The sequence below is a fragment of the Hoplias malabaricus genome, chromosome 2 (assembly GCF_029633855.1).
Source record: "Hoplias malabaricus isolate fHopMal1 chromosome 2, fHopMal1.hap1, whole genome shotgun sequence".
NCBI lineage: Eukaryota > Metazoa > Chordata > Actinopteri > Characiformes > Erythrinidae > Hoplias > Hoplias malabaricus.
In genome coordinates, this window is record NC_089801.1 from 8,361,566 (window position 1) to 8,378,206 (window position 16,641).

Sequence of the window (16,641 nt, forward strand, 5' to 3'; positions counted from 1 at the left end):
CTCTTTAGTAATAAACATGTTTAATAGACATTTTGACACCATGGGAGTTCCTTGGCATTATAAAAAAATGCCAAACATTAAATGACTAAAACACAGTTCAATTCTGAAGACTTTTTAAGCTACTGTTAAAACCAGTTGGCAGATTGTTACCTCTGCAAGTCTGACTAGGGTTTAGATTCACAAAAGAGCAGGATGACCTCACTACACCAAGAAGTGATGAAGCAAGATTCCTAATGATGAAACTGTAGGGCTTAGATTGTAAAACTCTGCATAAGAACATTCCAACTGTTTTGACTGAAGGAGGTGCTCATAGAAATTGCTTGACTAGAATAAAGGTTTTAATTTGTGTGGTACACTTCAGTATATGCTGGAAATTTGAGCCATTTTTTTATTTACCAAACTCTACATGGAATGAAGTCATTTGTTACAAAGTTTATTACAAAATAATAACTAATAAATCAGTCAGCTGGATTCCCACTGGTCCAAAAGCATGGCTATCTGGTAAGGGACTCTCGCAGTTTCTCATACATGAGCTGGTCCTGTATAGAATAGAGCAACATTTAAAACAATACATACACCATTGTTTCTGTCCCCCTGAATATAGTCCAAGCTACTACTAAAGAAAGATAACATCCAAGTTCTTTCACATTCTTCAGGGACACCAGATACTCTGAGTTCTTGAATCAATATGCAAAGGTTTGTCAACCATTTTGCAAATTAAATACAGGTGATCTGACAAAGCAGCAACAAAGCTATGGTTTCAAGGACCAACTACAGGGCAAAGTTTCCAGACTTCGCATCACAAATGCAAACGAGGCCAAACAGGTACTGTACATCATCACACTGATAAAAATAACATCAACCTTACTGCTGTCCTCAAGGACCTAGAGCAGTGTGGGAAATGTAGCCAAGGTAAACTAGTAACCTCAACTTCTCTACAACTGGACAGACTGGTTCACTTGGCAGCAGCTAAGCATTGAGCTTGCATAAATAGCTCTCAAGGTGCTTCTTGTGCCTAATGACATCTCACAGGGCCACAGAGTCTGCAGCTGGGAGAGGAAACTAAAGTGTCGAGGTGCCACTGGGGACAAAGTCGCAGCTAATGGTGTCAAAATGTATACACTGTTCATCCTGAAACACACCCCTCCAGGACCACATGCTTGTGAAAGGATGTTTTGTTTGTTTTCAGACTTATCTCCAGATGAAGTGGAGAAACCTAGAGCATTAAAATTAAAATTCAGCACTGCCACAAACTCAACCTTTGTTCCTATTTCTAAATATTTCCGTGTGTATTCTCCCTGCTACAATCCACCCACTCCAGCTCAGCACAGCCTTGTTAAATCAGCTAATCATTTCAAACAGGTGTGAATGGTAAATGTGCTGAAAGAGCTACTCCAGGCCCAGGACTGAGAAATGCTGAACTGCCTGATTTCAGAGAATAGTTGTAGCTTTTCTACACTTTTCTCTCATGAGTGTAAACTGACACCCACCTTTTTAGACACGGACGGCCGCACCTTCTTAAAGGCCTCTTCAAAATTGCTCCTGCTGACCCTTATGTCTTTGGCAGAGCCAGAGGAGAACGTGTGCTCTGCGACAAACAAACACAGTGAAGTGAACAGCAGTTAACTCCCATTACCTGCAGTGACTGTGAAAGGCATGACTGTAAGTAATATGATATTTAGTGGGGGTATGGCGGTGAATTGTGTTTACCTGTGTGCGTGACAGATGTCTGAGGACATAGATGAGCCTTTAAAGCATTTACTGAGGCCTCTCTTACCAGTGCAGACAAGTCAGCCCCTCTACACAAACAGACCAGATATAAGCAAATGTAATAAATATACCGACATTCATTCTACAATGACAAAGTGTCACATCCAAGCAAGCCAGTAATCATCCATAAAATACTGAGCATATTTTAGCTAAAAGGCTATATAGCTGCAATGATTTAATGTATGGAAGCCTCCAGAGAATCCCAAATACATTTATAAACTAGACTGAGCTCCCCAGGGTTCATTCATTCATTCATTCATTATCTGTAAGCGCTTATCTAGTTCAGGGTCGTGGTGAGTCCAGAGTCTACCTGGAGTCATTGGGTGCAAGGCAGGAATACACCCTGGAGGGGGCGCCAGTCCTTCACAGGGCAACACACACGGACACTTTTGAGTCGCCAATCCATGTTTTTGGACTGTGGGAGGAGACCGGAGCACCAGGAGGACACCCACGCGGACACAGGGAGAACACACCAACTCCTTACAGACAGTCACCCAGAGCGGGATTCAAACCCTGTGACACTACCTGCTGCACCACCGTGCAGTCACTCCCCAGGGTTCAATATAAATTATTTCCAGGTGCGAGGACATACTCATTTTAAAAAGTTAGAATCAGCGAGGATTTAAATACTCACGTAAAACAGTCACAGCGTTCGTCATTAGCAATTTCTTCCAAACTCACGTCTAACTCCAGCTGGGGCTTGGTGCCCCCCTGTGACAATTCCAGAAAATTTCCAACTCCAGTTAAATGCCAGTGTACTTCTATAATGAATGTTATGAGTGAATTTGTTCATCAGGAAATGCTATTTACCTTAGTAATGGTAACTAGGATGGCATGTCTGTCAGCTGGTGGAGGTAAACCCACGTAAAGTGTTTTGTCCAAACGTCCGGGTCGGAGCACAGCAGGATCGATTATGTCTGCACACAAACACAATTTTAGAGAATACCCAGTGCTATTAGAGAGATTACATAAAAATGATTAAAGGTTCTGTAATATTTGCACTGGAGTAATGAGGCCAAATTTGGTCAAGGATTATATAAGTTACTACTCTGCAAAAAATACATGTGGTTTCAAACATTTCTAATATTCATTATTAATATGAACAGAATTATTAAATTATGAATACAAAATGACAACTTTATTTTAACATAACGATGGACACATTGCTTTTGTTGCAGTTTTTGTACATCAGTGATATATTGAAGTTGTTTTTCCTTTTGAGACCCCTACTCCATAAAGCATCTTTAAAACTGGTATTAAATACTAATATTTTTATTTCTCTAGCAGCGGCACATGCAAGGTTTGTACTTTTATGGACACAATTACATTTATAAAGATAAAAACATATGAGACAAACTCCAAATGCATACTGCCTCATCAACCCCAATGCAAAATAAAAGTGGTCATCACATGTGACTTGGCTCCGTGTATATGGGTTTGGGTGAAAATGTGACTTTTTAAACTATTCAGTGTGTCTAAGAGTTTAGAAGTGGCTTTACCTGGCCTGTTGGTTGCGGCCATGATGAACACCTGCCGTCGTGTCTCCAAGCCGTCCATCTCCGTTAGCAGTTGATTGACCACACGTACGCTAGCACCGGACTGTGGAGCAGACATTTATTGACATAAAACACACTTAAAGGCAATAGTCTTAAAGAAATCTGGCAACAAATCTCATACAGAAAATTATAATAATACATTTAATTTTCTTGAAATGTAGCCAATCAGCAAAAAGAAAAGTGAAATTTGCTTCTTTAGCACTGTACAGAAGCTATAATAATATATATATATATATATAAAAACATTCAAGTTACCTAAAGTCATTGTACAAATTTCAGTAAATTACTATAAAATTTGAATATCAAATTTACTAAGATCTCCCTTAAAGGAAAACGAATGTAGGGCTTGGTAATAAATCTACGCAAATCCTTTTTGCCTACTGAAGAACCAAACTTTGCATACCAAATGTCTTGGCTGTCCAAGTACATCTGGGGTTAAAGAAACATTGCACATTTTCTTTGAATTATTATTATTATTAATTAATAAATCCTACAAGAAAAAAATAAATAAATAAATGCTTCTTATTGGCCAACTGTTACAACAGCTACTATCTTTTGTTAAGCTAATGTAATTACTCTTGCATGAACTCTTCCAATACTTTAACATGGAAAAACAAATATGGGTGATCTTAGTTAGAAAAGTAAATATGGGTGATGTTAGGTAAATTAATGATAGCATCATGCTGTCTCTTGTAGCCATTTAGAAATTCTTAAAAAGTGTTACCTCATGACCGGAGCGTCTGGGGCAAAGGGCATCAATCTCGTCAAAAAATATGACACACGGGGCAGAGTTCTGTCCTCTTTGGAAAACTTGGCGTACGGCCCGCTCACTCTCACCAACGTACTGCAGAATAACAGATTATTTAATGAATAGGGTCATCTTGACAGTTATGACAGTCATCAGATTCTTGCTTTCACTGAAAACGAGTGACTCTGAGGTGTTTAAAAACTCCCGTAGCACTGCTGTGTCTGATCCACTCCTACCAGGCTAACACACACTAACACACCATCACCACATCAGTGTTACTGCTGTGGTGAGAATGATATATCACCCAAACCGTACCTGCTCTGTGGTTGTCCTGACCCGTGAGAAACAGGGTGAAATGTGTGCAGAGCAACTACAGAATGTATTTTTATGGTCAGTGGAGCTGAGAGAATCCACTGCACAGCACGTGTAGAATAAAGATGGTCATAAAATAATGGCTGATTTTATTTGTATATGTGAATTTGGATCATCATTTCTTTAAACAAGTAGATAAAACTGTTCACGAGCGTAAGGTTACCGGGTCTAATGCCAAGCCTACTGTGATGGAAGACTGTTGAGATTGGCTGAATGCCTATCCTCACAGCAGTCTTCCAACATCTACAGGGGTTAGACAATGAAAGTGAAACACCTGGTTTTAGACCACAATAATTTATTAGTATGGTGTAGGGCCTCCTTTTGAGGCCAATACAGCGTCAATTCGTCTTAGGAATGACATATACAAGTCCTGCACAGTGGGCAGAGGGATTCTAAGCCTACTTGCTTTGCACAGTTCTCTTTGCTTTAGCTCAGCCAAGGAGTGCATGCATTCAGCCAAGGAGTGGTACAAGAAAGTACAAGTCTGTGCAATGGCAGGTGGGCCTCCAGTGTAGAGTTGGGAAACACTGTTCATAGCTACCGAGAAAAAGGCCGCTGCAGATTAGTTTACAAATACTGGGAACTGCATGTATGAATATTAGTGTAAATATATGCAGTGTAGTAGGGTAGGTCTATAATCACTAGAATACATCCTTTATCTTTTCAAAGGAATCAGCCACCAGTGGTCAGAGGGATTTTAAGCCATTCTTCTTGCAGGATAGTGGCCAGGTCACTACGTGATGCTGGTGGAGGGAAACGTTTCCTGACTCGCTCCTCCACAACACCCCAAAGTGGCTCAATAATATTTAGATCCGGTGACTGTGCAGGCCATGGGAGATGTTCAACTTCACTTTCATATTCATCAAACCAATCTTTCACCAGTCTTGCTGTGTGTATTGGTGCATTGTCGTCCTGATACACGGCACCGCCTTCAGGACACAATGTTTGAACCATTGGAAGCACATGGTCCTCCAGAATGGTTTGGAAGTCCTTGGCAGTGCCCATCTAGCACAAGTATTGGGCCAAGGGAATGCCATGATATGGCAGCCCACACCATCACTGATCCACCCCATGCTTCACTCGGGGCATGCAACAGTCCGGTGGTACACTTCTCTGGGGCTTCTCCACACCGTAACTCTCCCGGATGTGGGGAAAACAGTAAAGGTGGACTCATCAGAGAACAATACATGTTTCACATTGTCCACAGCCCAAGATTTGCGCTCCTTGCACCATTGAAACCGACGTTTGGCATTGGCATGAGTGACCAAAGGTTTGGCTATAGCAGCCCGGCCGTGTATAAAGACCCTGTGGAGCTCCCGACGGACAGTTCTGGAGGAAACAGGAGAGTTGAGGTGCACATATAATTCTGCCGTGATTTGGGCAGCCGTGGTTTTTGGCTACAATCTGGGTCAGCACCCGAACATCCCTTTCAGACAGCTTCCTCTTGCGTCCACAGTTAATCCTGTTGGATGTGTTTCATCCTCCTTGGTGGGGTGCTGATATTACCCTGGATACCTTGGCTCTTGATACATCACAAAGACTTGCTGTCTTGGTCACAGATGCGCCAGCAAGACGTGCACCAACAATTTGTCCTCTTTTGAACTCTGGTATGTCACCCATAATGTTGTGTGCATTGCAATATTTTGAGAAAAACTGTGCTCTTACCCTCTGCTAACTGAACCTTCACACTCTGCTCTTACTGGTGCAATTAATGAAGACTGGCCACCAGGCTGTTCCAATTTAGCCATGAAACCTCCCACACTAAAATGGCAGGTGTTTCAGTTTCATTGTCCAACCCCTGTAGTATAAGGTTTTTCAAGAAGAATAGAAATTAAAAGGGAAACAAACCACCTTTTAATGACGTTAAGTAGAAAAGCTGTAAAGCTGGGTTTCCACAAAATGTGGCCTTTATATTTTAGGTCAGATAAACAAGTATCACTTACATCAGGCTCTATGGTCATCTGCCATTACACTCCAATCAAAAAAAAGATTGTTTGCCTCGCTGTAACCAAATAGGTAATGAGCTCAACACACTAAATAATGGACAAAGCTGTAGCTCCTGTTATTCAAGTTGCCTGTGAAACACTGCTACTTCTCTATAGCTGAATGCCTTTTTTACAGGGGTGGGGAGAGAACATATTTCCTATTAGTCTTAAAAGAGGTACAGACACATCACCAGTTGTGTCTATTGTTGTTCTTTAGATTAATTCATGTAAATCGCTGGAACAGCTCTCATGTCATTAATTCCTGTAATCTGATGCTGAATCAAAAGTAAAGGAACACAAACAAGTGGGTGGAAAAAAAGGAAAACAATATTAACAGTTCCTCATTTCATTATTTGTGGGTGGAATGTATTAATGTTATGTGAGAGCATGAGAAACTCACCATATTCAACAACTCAGGGCCCTTGACAGATATGAAGTTTAAGCCAGACTCATTTGCAACAGCCTGTAAAGGTAGACAGAAGTAATTTTGTAACACAGCTCATAAATTAAAGGAACGCGATCTTTTCAAACCCTGTAGTATAACTATTTAACATTAAGGTATGTAGTTTACTGCACAGATGACGATTTAGTAATCACAATCTAAATACACTGGCAATAGAACCATTCATTGCCTTTAACCGCTTATCCACTTTAGGGTCGCGGTGGGTCCGGAGCCTACCCGGAATCACTGGGCACAAGGCAGGAACACACCCTGGAGGGGGCGTCAATAGAACCAGTCAAATTCAATCAAGCAATCAAATTAAATTACAAATTAGTCACTGACAATTACATTTACCTTGGTCTCCTCTTCATACAAGATTCTACAAAGTTTAAAAGGATGAATATTAGCATATTTCCTCTGAGAATTATAAAGCCAACCATCAATTCTTTTCACACTGCGAACACAATGCCATTCAGGATAACATCTAAAGGTAAGATAAAAGGTAACGTCCAATGACTTTTGGCTAGGGATTAAGCCAGGGGCCAGGTGATAGTAATCATAGACTTCACTTTAACAGAACAGAGGGTTTGCATAAACAGAAATGGCTCACAACTCAGAGAGAAAGAAGGATATTGCATAATGGGCTACATAACAGAATAGAGGAAACAACAGGAGGGAGACATACTTTAGCCAGGAGGGTCTTTCCACAGCCTGGGGGGCCGGCAAGCAGCACTCCTGCAGGGGCATTTAGACCCAGGGCTTTAAACTGCTCTGGGCTCCGGACAGGGGCCTGAACACACACACACACAGAGAGATAGACAATGTGGCCTTATTCAGTCTGCATTCTCATTGCTTGTCCTGTACAATGCTTATATTCACACTGGTTCCCACAGCGTGACTGTTAGAAGCAGCTAGTCAGAAATCCTACGTGAGCTACGTGCACCAACTGCAAGGAAGTTTAAAGGTACAATCTGAAGTTACCTGACACTGACATGACTCATTTTCCCTCCATGTGATCTATATCCCAAGAAATGTTTTGCATCCAAAGCTTGGTTCTGCACTGCTTCTGTAATGTTCATGTCGCTAACAAGCCACTGAAGCGTATAACCCATCAATTAAAACAAACTTCCTGCCTTTTTCATTACACAGGTTTGTACAGAAACCTCACATAAGCTTGTTTGACATTGTTTGAGGTAAATATGCCTACACTTATCTACATATATGAAACAAAAACTAAAAATGAATAGGTAAAAACAGTATTTGCAGCTATCTTTCATTCAACTACTCTGTAAAATAAGGGATCCTAAGTGATATTAGTTCATCAGTAAGCAGAAGTACACATTTGAAAGAATGAGCTAAAGCAAACACTAAAGAGGAATCTGTCAGTCTCTGTACGTTTGCTTAAGTGGAGGCAATCTCATCACGTTAGTTTGCCTCAGTATCACTGAGGAAAGAGAGATTTTCATTGTTTTTGGCTCTACTTAACATCACATAGATTAGGTACTGTGTTCATGTTAAAATATTAATTCATTCATTCATTATCTGTAAGCGCTTATCCAGTTCAGGGTCGTGGTTGGTCCAGAGCCTAACCAGAATCATTGGGCGCATGTCAGGAATACACCCTGGAGGGGGCGCCAATCCTTCACAGGGCTTAAAATATTACTAATTATTATTAAATATTATATAACAGCCTTTGGTACAAAAGTCAGTCAGTGATGTATCAGTCAGAGACCCTTTACAGAATAAGCATGTCATTCCTACCAGGATGGCCATAGTGAGCTCTTCTCGAATGTCCTGCAGAGCTCCTATGTCGTCCCATGTGACGTCGGGAACTGTGGCGAAGCCCTCCCGCTTGGCTGAAGGCTGGACACTGGCCAATGAGGCCTTGAAGTCATCCATTAGGATGCAGAGGCCAGCTAACTGCTCCTCACTCAGAGACTCACTGTTCTTCAGCAGAGCCAGCAGCAGTTCTAGCTCCCCCTGTTGAGAGAGAAGGAGAACTGCATCAGATGCAACCAGAAGAGGAAAAAACTCAAGCAAATGTTTTAAGCCTTTAAACATTTTGATTCCGCCCCCACCAGGGCTTACCCGGAATCAATGGGCATGAGGCAGGAACACACCCTGTAGTGTCCCAGACCCATGTTCCCAAGTAGATCATGACCCCAAGGCTAAGAAACCCTGAAGTCCTGGAACAGTTAGCACTGTGTATACTTTATGCTTGCCTTAACTAATTTAAGTCCTTCACAGGTGATTTCTGCCACTGTATGACATACAGATGAATTGTATATTGCCATACACATGTTCGCACCTGGTTAAACTATGCAAAATTATGTTGATCCACTTACCTGTGCCAATAAGGAATCAGAAGCTTGTATGCTCTCCCCTTCTGCTACATTCGTAGTGACACTCATGTCTTGGCATTCTGTGCTATCCTTCACATTCTCTGTGATGCTCTGATTGGTCGAACAGTCAGTGCTAGCTGCCTGGTTCTGCATTTCTAGGGCTTGCTGCTCTTGTCTTGGAGAAACAGCCATGGCCTTGACATTAGCTGCAGGTGGGTTACTCTCCAGCTGCTGTAGTAGAACGCGGTTAACAGCGCTCATGGCTGCTTCCCGGCACAGAGCCATTAGATCAGCTCCAACGTACCCTGGCGTGAGCCGTGCCAGCTGCCGGAAGTCAAAGTCCTCAGGCAGCTTGAGTTTCCGACAAAGAGTTTTAAGAATCCTGCAAATGTAAGAAAGCAAAATGGCATGTTTGCAAAGATATAAAATGTTCTGAAAAAATCTGGGCCCAGTTTTCCAAAGAAATTCAGACTTCATTCCTCTCTCTAGTGTATTTCTAGTGCACCTTCCTTCAGTTCTGCTGCCCAATAGGACATTAACAATGGTCACTTTTATAGAATCTAGAAATTAATATCAAATCACAAAATATGAAGCTTTCACACAATAAATTTTATTTTCTATTAAAGTGAGGGGGAAAACGTGTAACTATCACTACCAGTTACAAGCAAAATCCTTTCATACAACAACATATAATCCCTAATATAGTCTCCAGTTACAAAAAAAAGAATTAAGCCAAAAAGGTCAGTAATGTGAAGGATCAACAAGCAGAAATGGCACTTCTGTTCTGAGAGGCACTAACCTGAGCCGTGAGGCTTCATCTGGTATTCCCAGACAGATTTCTCTATCAAAGCGGCCTGCCCTTCTCAGAGCTGGGTCTAGAGAGTCTGGCCGGTTAGTGGCCCCAATAACTAAAACCTGAGCTGGTACGGATAATGAATTCAAGTCTAAAAAGAGAGAGAAACAGTCAGACAGCCTGAGACAGCATACACGCTAAAAAGTTCAGAGCAGCACTTACCATCCATGCATGTGAGTAACTGAGCTACAATCCTTCTTTCCATGTCTTTGGAAGCCACCTCTCTTTTTGGGGTTATAGCATCGATCTCATCAATGAACAGAATGCAGGGAGCACTGCTCTGCAGAGACAAAGGACAAAATATATAAAGGATTTACTACAGCACAATTTATCAGTTGGAAGGTGACAGCAGGTAGTTAAATTGTGACATATTTAAAGAGGCAACTGAATCAAAAATCAGATTTGAATATGCATAACTTCTAAAAAAAAAAATTAAAAATGACTTAATTGAAAAAGCTCATCTCTAGTTTCCGATCAGCACTGTCTAAATCAGGGGTGCACAACTCCAGTCCCGGTGATGCCTCTCCTCACACACTCCTGATTCAACTCATCTGTTAATTGCCAGGTTTAAGGGGTGTGTTTCAGCAGAGCAATTACCCACCTTTGCTGGTCATTTACTGTAGTGTAGACATGCCAATGTGTAAGACCATTTTTTAATTATTATTATAGATTAGTAGTTTAGAAGTTTGCATACCACAGCCTGCTCAAACAGCTCACGCAGCTTCTGTTCCGATTCTCCGGAAACACCTGACACAAGTTCTGGAGCAGACACCTTCAACATGGGCAATTCCATCTCCTAAAATCAGTCGAAAATATAGGTAAATAAATGAGAGCCGCCGGTCAGCAATCACAGCAAAACAGAACATCTCTCCAACAAATTTAAGACATAATAATGGCAAGGCCTATGGCTTTCTATAAGTATTCAGAAAATATACCAGATTTTGTATATTATATGAGATTAATTAAGGAGACCCACTGAAATTAAAGTATTTGTAAGTTAAATATTACAGGAGCATTATAAGGAGTACAATATAAGGACAACATTGTATAAGCAAGTATTACTGTATATCAGAAAGCAACATTTAAAGTGTGGGCAAAACAGTTTGTGTTGTTGTAACCCTCTGTCTGTGCCACCGACTTATCGCGAGCCCTTTCTGTAATGACAGCAATATTTTGATTAGCTTTTTTAAACCCAGATTCCAAAAATTGAGATGCTGAAATCTGCTGTGTGGCATAAAAAGTTCACCATTTTACACTTGCCTTCTATGAAGTGTCGTTCACACAATGCAATAACAGACAATGCACAACCTAATGATATCCATGTCATTGTTGGTTGAGCTCTACTGGATAAAGCACACTTACTCCTGCCACAGCCTGGGCAAGAAGGGTCTTCCCACAGCCAGGTGGTCCATGAAGGAGAAATCCACGTGGAGGTACTACCCCCAGCTGCTGGTACACTTCAGGATGACGCATATGTATGAGCAATTTACATAACTCCTAATAACAAAGATACAAGCAGGGGAGTTTTACCAATAGGTTATACACAGTGTTAATGGTAATTCTTACTTATTAGTGTCCAGTTAGGTAAAGCATACCGTCAGTGTTTCTTCATTACCACCAACGTCTTCAAACTTCACAGTGGAGTGTTGAAGTTCAGGCAATTTCGTTCGAGCTTGAGCAAAGAAGATTTGATTTAAATATTCACTCATTCTGTGGTAAACTGACAATGTTTCATAATTCTAAACAAACAGTATCTCCACCTTTTTTTCCCATTATGCTTTTCTCTATGTCCCCATCTACATCTTTGCTTTCTCCTTCCTTCTGATTTTTTCGCTTGAGCTTCTTCGTGTTCTTTTTTGACTTCTTATCAGTCTCCAGCATTGACAAATCAGTTCCTTTCTGAAATGATAAAAGTTGAAAGATAAGTACATTTGCTTGTTGTAACAACATAGGCTTTCCCCTTTAAAGGCTAAGCACCAGCGATATGAAAGTGTCAAACAAACAAATACAGTGGAATTTGAGTTCCTAACTTGTGTTTATTGATAGTCAGAAAACATGTTATTTCTTACTAATTCAAGGAATAAGGTTTAAAAGACTCCAGCATCTCCACTGGCTTCCGCTCAAATATCGTACTCAATTCAAAATTCTTCTACTTACCTATAAAGCTCTTAACAATCTCGCGCCTTCATATCTGTCTGATCTTCTTCCCTATGAACCCTCCCGCACCCTCAGGTCCTGCACTGAGGGGCTACTCCCCATTCCTCCTTTCAACCTGCAAGGCTTTGGTGCCCAAGCTTTTCGTAGCTTTGCACCTAGGGTTAGGATTCTCTTCCTCCTCTGGTTAAACAATCTAATTCTCTCTCCATGTTCAAACCTATTTTTAATCATATCTTTTCACACTTGCATATAATCTGCCTCAAGCCTATTCTGTTCTTCCACTATGTCCTGTCCTGCTATATCTACTTCTGTCTAAGTGTATGTTCTTGTTATCTGTCTTCCTATTGTGTATTACATATTGTAAGCATCTTTGGATTCCTGAAAAGCGCTACATAAGTACAAGGTATAATAATATACTATTATTATACAAATGAAGTGGTGCAGTCCCAAGGCAATTTAAATGACTTCTGTGTACTGATGAGTAGCAGAAACAGAACGCACCCTTACGGCAGGGCTGGCTGGCTCCTCTTCACACAAGTCAATCAAGATATTTTTCTGATCTTTGCTTCCTGATTTATCAATGAACCAGCCACCTTCAGACATCACAGTGGCAGACTGATGAGGGGTAGAGCTGGCAATGGCACCATCCACTGACGACCTCTGGGATGAGGGAATGGGGCTATTGGTGGACTGCTCTATAGACGGGGTCCCGTTGTCTGGATTCCCCTTTCGGTACAAGGACATCAGAGAGTTGTTCATGTGATTCGGATTCTGTTGAGTAGAACAAAGAATGGTTGGTCCCTTTCATGATAAAGGGATACATTAATGTCCTCTTGATGAATCAGTGAAGATTTGTTTTGTTAAACTGATCTAACAACAAGAAACAGAGCCAGGCTAAACCATCCATTCAATAGGGATCCTTACATGTTTACTAAAGACAGTTTAATATTCTGCAAATGCTGAATTGCAAGTTTAAACTTATATCTGGCATTCATCACAGCGTCTATTCAGAATTATACCTACTTTAAAAAACACTAGGTAAAATTTCAAGATTTCTTTTCTCTCTCTCTGGGCTCCCCTAGTATTATTTATTTTTACATCACTAACCTGAAATCAATGGGGAGGTTTCCTACCCTCCTCCAAAAATTACATAGTGCAGTTTCTGTAGTGCTGAGCTCAGAGTAGCAATGACAGAGGCACTGTTCTCCCTATTACATGTCAGTAGAGCATCACAATTATTTTGAAGCTGTAACTAAATTAAAAATATGATGGTGTTCCTTTTAAAGTGAATGAAGAAGTCACAACATTAGAAAACAAACCATACAAATATGAAAAACAAAAAGGGAGGAAGAGACAACAGGGAAGATGACAAATAGAGACAAAAATATGATATTTTAAATATGGGATTATATTTGATTGAAATTATCATTTTGAAAAATGTGCTCCTTAGTTTTGGCAAAACTAAATTCTCAAGTGATGAACAAAATCAATGTCTATAATTAAATGGCAGTTCCTGGCACTTTGTCAATTCAGTATAATAACAAAGTGGTGAGAATTTCATAAAGCACTAGATCACTACAAATTAATTCTATTCAAATTGTTGTCAATAACTTGAAGTATCAATATAGTATTCAACTTGTTACTACAACAGACAGATTCATGTTTTGGGGAAGAATGAATGGTACTTCAGTTCTAAATGGTCTACAGCAGTGACAGTGGGCACAGTCCATTAGTCTGTAAAATATCACTGATTTTACAAGAGCTTTTAATGTCACAATATGAAGTTTATGTTGAACACACTCACCTCAAGCTCTGAGATATCTTCCTCGCTGTCAGTAGAATCGTCTAGAACGCTGCTGTCCTCACTAAAGAACCCCACAGAGGACAGACAAGTAAACCTCTCTTGAAAATAACATTACTTTAATGTAATGTAATGTATTGCAGAGCAAAATATAACACAGGTTAAAGTGAATTTTAATGCAGTTAAATACGCAGGAGTGTAATTAATTGAGGACAATACTGGGTCAAATACAGCCTCCGCGTGGTGGAGTAAGCTTAAATACAATGTTACAATATGGTGTCCCAAATTACTTAGTATACCTTTTATTATTTATTTTGGGACCCTTTTGCCTAGAGATATATAGAACAATTTACATTTAGTCTGTAGTTATGACCTGCTGTCTTAATGTATACGATGTATGTTCCTTGTGCTAACAATAAAATAACACTCAATCTTACACTAACAACTCCATCCCATTTAATAAGGCCACTATGAAAAAGTGTCAAGAAGAGCCATGTGAAGGATAATGCCACACAGGAAGATTATACTCATGGCATAAGACCTCTGTGTAGAGTAGAACTGAAAATGCATATTAATCTCTAATGTCATGCATGTTAGACATATATTGCAACGCTGTTTTACCCATCATCTTCCTGGCTGCGTCTTGCCCTTTTGGCCAAGTGCTTGTCTTCAAGTGAGAGCCCGGACTCGCTGCATAGTACGTTGTGAACTACACCAAATAATTCAAAGAAAAATACATGAGAACACAGTACAGAAGTTGTAAGTCATTAATTATAACCATTCCACTGAACCTATAGGTTGGATTTAGCTCACCTTTTTCTACTTGAATCCTAAAGGCTGTTCTGTTCCGTCTACCATACTCCATTCTGTGTAAAATAAGGATAGGCTAAGACATTCACGCTAAAAGAATTGAAAAGTTTCATCTGTATGGTACCGTACCTGTATTGATGCTGAAGATCAGTAGCCATTGCAACAACATCTACATACTGACTGGTCTTGGATTTCAGGTACTGTAAGTGGTAAAATCAAAAACAATAAGCATTCAGTTCAAATAAGAGCCCATATTATATATTTATGTCATCATTTCCAAGCTCTCTGTATTCCAAAGATAAAAGTTGGTTGTTTTTTTCTTCCAATAAATGTGAAAAATAAAAATAACCCGTGTTCTTATTGGGTGCCTGTTATTGTGCCTTTTTCAAAAACCTAAGGCCGAAGCACTACAATTTGTAAGGTTTTTTTGGTCAATACTGAAAGAATTCACAGTACTTAATCAAAAAGAAAAATATCTGCTAAAATACAGTGTCTTTCTGGTGCTGTGTGTCACCCCGTAAAGCCGAAATACTTGATTCAATAGTTGATTTAGCGTGATATTTCAGTGAAAACAAATGGAATTGTGCTTGGAGCTCAGCAGTTTAGAGTTATGTTATGTACAAGAATAGCTTTCCGTCATTCCTTATTAACAATATCACTGAAAATATGACAAACACAAAAAGGAGAACTTATTTTTCTTCTTCCTATATATTCCCATATATTCACCCATTAGTAATGATTTTCTGGCTAATGGAATATCCTACCCAGTGAACAAGGAACGTCATTGGACGTTCAAAATAGGTCTAAAAGTAGTCTGTCTGTCAAGGACATATTTTAAACGTCAATGGACGTCCAAAATCCATCTTAATAAGTTAGTTAAGTGGTGACCAATCGATAACGTCAGTGGACGTCCAAAACGCGTTTTATACAAGTAATTTATTTCGGGACCAATTAATAACGTCAATGGACGTCCAAAATACGTCCAATAGTCGTCTTTTCAATGTCTGTGTTTGGACGTCTTTTCAACTTTCATTTTCAACCTTAAGAGAACGTTGATTAGACGGCAGTCATTACGTTATTTCAACGTTGAATCAACGTCTAAATGTTTACTGGGTAGGTATTGAACACAGGACTTTGGGTTAAAAGGAATGCTTTCAAGGTACATTTTCTTAAAGTAATTTAAATAAATCATGATCTCGGGAGCATTTTATTTGCTATATTTTAAGGTAAAGCTGACAAGTCACACTTTTACTATAGATATCTACATGTTTTTGAAACTAATATCAATGCGACATCAAATGGAGGAGTTAGCTAACGTTAACGGTTACTTTTTACATTCACGTTAATTCTGTATAATAAGCTTTTTTTTAAAATCTGGTCGTGTCTCTTACCTGTTCGACTCTTTGTTTGAGTCGTTGATCAACGTAGCCACCACGGTTCTTCATTCTGTAGAAGTAAAACTTACACTTCACAGCACTGTTTCATAGTTTGAAAATATATAATGTCCCTGTAGTGAACTCTCTGCTCGGCGCCTGACCGCTCGGCCAGTGAACTGGATCTGTGAGACGACCGTTACAAAATGAGAGGTAGTGCTGTACACGCCAAAAAGCGAATTTTCAAATTAAAAACTCAGTTTTTGTATCCATTAACGATAGTGATAAACGGCATAGACACGGAATACAGATACATGTGAGTCTAGCCGTCTTCTTCTTTCGTTCTGTGAAACTGTGAAACAGTGATAAAACACACCGCCGCCTGCAGTGTTGGAGTAACCGTCTGAGGTGATTGTGAATTCCCTGCGCCAC

General features: G+C 40.0%; 1 protein-coding gene across 1 annotated transcript; it reads right to left on the bottom strand.

Moving 5' to 3' along the window:
• Positions 1–24: 24 nt before the first annotated feature.
• On the bottom strand, positions 25–16,561 carry nvl (nuclear VCP like). Its single transcript, XM_066650918.1, has 24 exons — positions 16,359–16,561; positions 16,228–16,325; positions 14,966–15,036; positions 14,840–14,892; positions 14,648–14,735; positions 14,030–14,090; positions 12,727–12,996; positions 11,829–11,967; positions 11,664–11,740; positions 11,431–11,565; positions 10,763–10,864; positions 10,231–10,348; positions 10,015–10,159; positions 9,219–9,597; positions 8,635–8,853; positions 7,559–7,663; positions 6,832–6,894; positions 4,051–4,170; positions 3,270–3,369; positions 2,581–2,687; positions 2,405–2,481; positions 1,711–1,799; positions 1,491–1,588; positions 25–539 (listed from the first exon to the last, which is right to left on the bottom strand). The coding sequence occupies exons 2-24, from the start codon at positions 16,279–16,281 to the stop codon at positions 495–497; spliced, it is 2,715 nt and encodes a 904-aa protein (XP_066507015.1). The 5' UTR covers positions 16,282–16,325; positions 16,359–16,561; the 3' UTR covers positions 25–494.
• Positions 16,562–16,641: the final 80 nt, after the last annotated feature.